The sequence below is a fragment of the Crocuta crocuta genome, unplaced genomic scaffold (assembly GCF_008692635.1).
Source record: "Crocuta crocuta isolate KB4526 unplaced genomic scaffold, BGI_CrCroc_1.0 scaffold30, whole genome shotgun sequence".
NCBI lineage: Eukaryota > Metazoa > Chordata > Mammalia > Carnivora > Hyaenidae > Crocuta > Crocuta crocuta.
Genome location: NW_027528345.1, coordinates 13,810,673 through 13,815,951, shown reverse-complemented (window position 1 = coordinate 13,815,951; position 5,279 = coordinate 13,810,673). Strand labels below are relative to the sequence as shown.

The following is a 5,279-nucleotide window of genomic DNA, read 5'->3' as shown; positions in this document are numbered from 1 at the left end:
AGTCAGGACCGGCAGTCAGGACCCAGGGACACGGACGCCCTGGCCTCCGCCCCGCGCGGAACTGACGCCAGGGTCCCAGAACAGCGCAGTGGCCAAAGGGGAGAGTGAGGATTTGAGAAAAGAGAGAAAGCTACAGGCAAAGCACCATTCAAAAGGACCAAGAGAACAACTGCTTCTGGAATTGGGGAGGAGGTCCCCTTAAGTGGGGAAGAGGAGAGGGTGCATCAGCCCCTGGGAAAACCAGCATCTGCGACTTCTGATGGCCCCCCTCAAAATATCACCCAAACAAAATGTTTGTGCCCTCCCACCTTCCTCCGGCCCCCCAAACTGGCCTGTTGGATGGAAGGAGGGGGCAGCAGATTCAAATGATCGGGAAGGGGCTGGTCCCTCCAAGTGCCTCACCAATCCTGTAAGGCGATGCGATGGAGGAAGCTGCAGAAGGACTGGGATCCCCAGTTATTTTCTTTTACGGTGGTATTCCCCAAGTATTCAGAACAACACCCTGCACCCTCGCCAGAATGGGCAGCCTGAGATATTAAAGGGCTATATTTCAAGCAGTCCGAGTTTAATAGTTTCCAGATTGGGGGATTTCCGAGAAAGGGGGCGCCGGCCCGAAGCATACCCAGCAACTTGTGTCTGCTTCTGATTAGCAGATGAAAACTGCCGGTTCTGGGGAAGGCGCTCTGGGGTGCGGTGCAACTGACCAGCCCCTTCGGGCTGCTGCACACACACATGGCCCCCTAACCCTTGCGCCTGGGGTCCCCCCCCCACCATCAGGGAACACCCCAGCCCCTGGCTAATCCCCAACCAGCTTCCTTGGGCCTTGGCCACGTCATCTCCCAGAAACGTTGCAGCCACTCATCATAACCCCGTTACCCCCAAACCAACATTCAAACTAAACACCAGAGAGAGACTGAGAAGAAAAGAGAACTAGGAGAGGGAGAGAGAAGCTGAGAACGCATTGAGAAGTTGAAACTGGATCTAGTTCTGATTGTATTGGTTTTGCCATCTTTCTCCTCTCTCCCTTCTTCCTTCCTTCCTTTTTCCCCTCCCTACTTCCTCCCTCCCTCCTTCTCTCCCTCTCGCCTTCCCTCTTCTCCATTTCTCTCTCTCTTTTCCCTTTTTTCACTCGCAACACATTCCCCAGTGCCTGTTCTGCTCCCTGAGGCCTGCTCAGCCTTCTTCCTCACCGCTCACCGCACACCCTCCCTCCCTCCCAGCCATCCCTCGAAGCACCAATGCAGGCAGGCAAGAATCCAGCCCGGGCCCTCACCCAGCACCCAACTTTCATCTTCACCTATCTCTTCCCTCCAATCTCATGTACTCATAAATTATTACAATTAATTACAGCCAGGGAAAGCCATTCATGCCATGCCCCCACCCCTCTGGACTCTGTCGGAGCTCCCAGGAAAACTCACAGGCAGCCAGCCGGGGCAGGCACGAGCTGGGCCCGGGCCTCAGCAGCTCCCACCCCACCCCTGGAGTCCTCACGCCCACCCCACCCTGCCTGGAGAGCAATGGCAGGCACTTGCCCTTCCGAGGTAGAGGGAGCCCCTTCCCTGGCTCCAGCTTCCCCCCAAAGGACCTGAGCACTTGCTTCCTCCTCCACGACACCAGCCTGGGAGCCACAGGGAGGAGAAATAACGAGAACTGGATGCAGTTGGGTTTCTGGTTTTTTAAGTGACTTCGATATATTAACACAGAGCTGTTCTACCATAACAAACAGAAGCACATTACAGGACGGACGCAGGGGATGAGAAGAAACACTGCTATGTACACACCCGAGGCGCTGGCCTGCGCCGCCGGACCCAGCCTGCGGCACGGTCCGGGCCCTCGCCCCTCAGCTCCTGGGCTGGGCTGGGGATTGTTATTGTGTATGTGTGTGTCTTTCTTTCTTTTTTTTTTTTTTTGTACAAAAATCTGCACGCAGAGCACCCCAGGCCTGGGGAGGGATGGCCCGGACCAAATAGGATACAGAAACAAAAAATAGAAATATAGCGATTCAAGTACTGGCTTCTCTGAAGAAAGGAGGGGGAAAAAATCACATTTGTGTGTGTCATTTATTTCAGTTGCACTGGGAGAAGAGAACGCGGTTTCTCTCCCCACCTCCTCCTCCTTGCTGGGTAGAACTAACTCTAAAACACCAATTTCTCAACACTGAACCCTCCCAAATCGCAAGAGTTTTCCTTTTCCCCTTCCTTTTTTTTTTTTTTTTCCTCTTTTTAAGCTGATGGGCTTTTCTCTATCTTGCTCTTTCCTTTTCTTTCCGTGCTCTCTCCCGCCTGGGTTGGGGTATTTTTGTGGGCTTTTTTTTGTTTTGTTTTGTTTTGTTTTTCCCTTGGCTGTGCCGAGAGGCTGGGGCAGGGTTTAGGATTGCTCCTTGTCGGTTTTCTCTTTATTCATCTTTTTCATCTTCATCCTCCGGTTCTGAAACCAGATTTTGACCTGCCGCTCGGTGAGGTTGAGAACCCGGGCCACCTCGTACCGACGGTCCCTGGTTAAATACATATTGAAGAGAAACTCCTTCTCCAGTTCCAGCGTCTGGTACTTGGTGTAGGGGCAACGCTTCTTCCTCGTAGAGCGGGCGTGGATCCAGTTGGCCACGGGGTTGCCTGGAGGGCCAAACACAGGCAGGGGTCAGCGCAGCCCCTTTCTAGCCCAGGACCCCTGCCACCCTACCCCTAGGCTGAGCCAGGCTCCCCAGATGCAATGACTGAACCTGAATTTGGACACGTTTTGGTTTTGGAATTTTCTCCCTGACTCCTTTTGCGTTCTGCCCTCTCCCCACCTTCCCCCTCTTCAGTTTCTAGCACCTAAAACTATAGGAAATCAAAGCTACCAAAGCCCCTACAGTCTGGTCCTCAGCTTCAAGAGCAGTAATTCGAGAATATGCTCATAAAAAGTCCAAATTCCCAACTGTTTCATAGGCCCATAAACGCTTCTCTCTCTTGTTTTTTATTTTTATAGCAAGGTCTCTCTCCTCCCCACTTCCCTCCTCCTCTGCCCCCTCCCATCCTCCCAGCCCACGACCAAGTCCTGAGATTTCAGCAGTTCTGCTTCCGGACCCTGAAGGTCCCTGAGCCCCTCACCACCCTCCTCAGCGCCCCGTCTCTGCTCTCGGAGTTCAACCCTGCTGAGGCGAATTCTCAGAGTGGTGCTGGAATGGGGAGAGCCTTTCTCCTCTCCCCAGACAGCTGCTGGCCTTGGGACAGGCTCCCCCATATCTTAGCTCCCCTGTTTGGCTTCCAGTGCCCCCCTCCTGCCAGCCCCAGGACAGGCTCCGCAGGAGCTAAGCCTCCAATTTCAGGTTTATGGGAGTAGCTGAGGGCAAGGAGGGAAGCCTTCAGAGGGGTATAATTAGGCCCTGGCCCCTTATGGGGCTGGAGGAAAGGATTTCCTGCAGCCCCCTCCTGGGACTCCCCCAGACACTTCCTCACACCCAGGGGCTGCACCCCTACGCTGCTGTTTCCCCTTCTTTCCCCTTTCTCTGGCCCAGCAGCTCCCACCTGCCCCCCCAGCCCCCACACACCTACTCCTGCCCTTCTCTGCAATACTCAGAAGGCTCCAGTCTCCTTGATGGGGAGTGTGTGTTTGTGTGAGTGTGTGTGAGTGTGTGTGTGTGTGTGTGTGTATAATTCTCTAATCTGGGCAGATGCCTCCTCCCCCCCCCCCCCCCCATTCCTCATCCCTGAGCCGGGTTTTCAACCCTCTTTCCTGCAGACCTTCAGAAGAGGGCTCTCAAGTTTAAGGAGACTGGGACCCCACTTCTCTTCCCCAACTCTGTAAGTCCTGATTTCTCCAAGTTCCCAGGCTGTGAAATCCCCTAGACCCCTCACTTACTGCTCCTGGGGATAGAAGAAGTCCATGCACCTTCTGTTTAATGAATCCCTCGTGGGGTGAGGCTCCCCATGCTGGCTGGGAGGTAGGGGTGATGTAGGGGTGATTTTTCTCCCTGGGGTATTTCCTCTCTGTCCCCAGTGTCCTCCTCATCTCTCCCCCCCCTCCCAGTCCCACCTCAAACCATAAAATGAACCTCAACCCTACCCCATCCCCTGGCCCTGTCTGCATTTCTTAGAAAGTAGCGACTGAGCCAAAAAGCCTGGGCTGGGGGTGGGGGGCGGGGGGTCCCTCATCAAAGCCAGCTCCAGGGAGAGGAGCCCCCCTCAGCCCTCTCCCAACCTGGCTCCCTGGGCTCCCTTCTCAGACCTTCCTGTCCCTGAAAGCTCCCCAAGGTAATTCGCTTTTATTGAGTCCTCGCCCCCTCGCCCTCGCCCCTCTCCCGCGCTCCCTGCGCTGCTCCGAGGGGCTGTAATCCGGCTCCCCCCCGCCCGGCCTCTCCTCCCCTCCCGCGCCGGTTGTAAAGGAAAATTGCTCCCAACTTACTGGGGTCCAGGTCGGCCTTCTCCTCTTTGTGCTTGCTGCCGGCGAGTGCGTCCGCCTCGGGCGAGGGCAGTGTCTGCGGGGCGCGGTCGCGCAGCTCCCCGGGCGAGCCGTACATGTAGTCCGGGTAGCTGCGGCCGTCGCCCGGGCCGCAGTCGGCGCGGCGCCCGGGGTAGGCGTCCGGCTTGAGGGCGTAGTGACGGCCCCCGGCCGGGAAGCTGGGGAAGGAGACGGCGCCGGACAGCGGCTCGAGCCAAGTCCGCATGTAGCGCGTGTCGGCGCCGAGGTGGGGCTGGGGGCCGTACGGGTGGTAGACCACGGACGACTGCGAGGGCACGGGCGCCCACGACGTGCTGAACACTGCCGGCTTGGGCGCGAAGCTACAGGACGGAAAATCGCTACAGTCCGGCACCAAGCCGCTGGGTCTGGCGGCGGCGGGGTGAGCCCCCGTGGCCGGAAACCTGGACGCTAGGAGGTCTTCATTGTCGTGAGAGATGAGCGAGTCCACGTAATAGTTACTGATGGGCCCCGTCGCCGACATCGTAACAGGGTTTTACATACATAAGATTATTGTATGAACTGTATATGTACTTTTTATCTGCTCACAGAACAATCAAGGCAGGTAATTATTTTTCCAGCCTTTTCCCCGCAGCTCATTGGTTCCCGGGCCCCCACGTGATCGTATTTACCCAAAAATACGGCGCGGATCAATGCGCAGGGGCTTTTTTTTTCCTTGCTTTTTTTTTTTTCCCCTTCCCTTCTCCCACCCCCTTCTCTCTGCTGATCCCCGCGACCTGCGTTTTCCTGGGGGTCCGGAACTCTGGACCCAAGGCATCGGCCACCCCCTCAGGACAACTCGTATCTCATCAGAGCACCCCCTTGCCCATGTCCACCCATAA

General features: G+C 56.3%; 1 protein-coding gene across 1 annotated transcript; it reads right to left on the bottom strand.

Annotated features, from left to right (window-relative positions):
• Nucleotides 1-1,704: 1,704 nt before the first annotated feature.
• Nucleotides 1,705-4,969, bottom strand: HOXC9 (homeobox C9). The gene is made up of 2 exons (XM_077753623.1): nucleotides 4,384-4,969; nucleotides 1,705-2,612 (listed from the first exon to the last, which is right to left on the bottom strand). The coding sequence occupies exons 1-2, from the start codon at nucleotides 4,919-4,921 to the stop codon at nucleotides 2,368-2,370; spliced, it is 783 nt and encodes a 260-aa protein (XP_077609749.1). The 5' UTR covers nucleotides 4,922-4,969; the 3' UTR covers nucleotides 1,705-2,367.
• Between the last annotated feature and the right edge of the window lie 310 nt (nucleotides 4,970-5,279).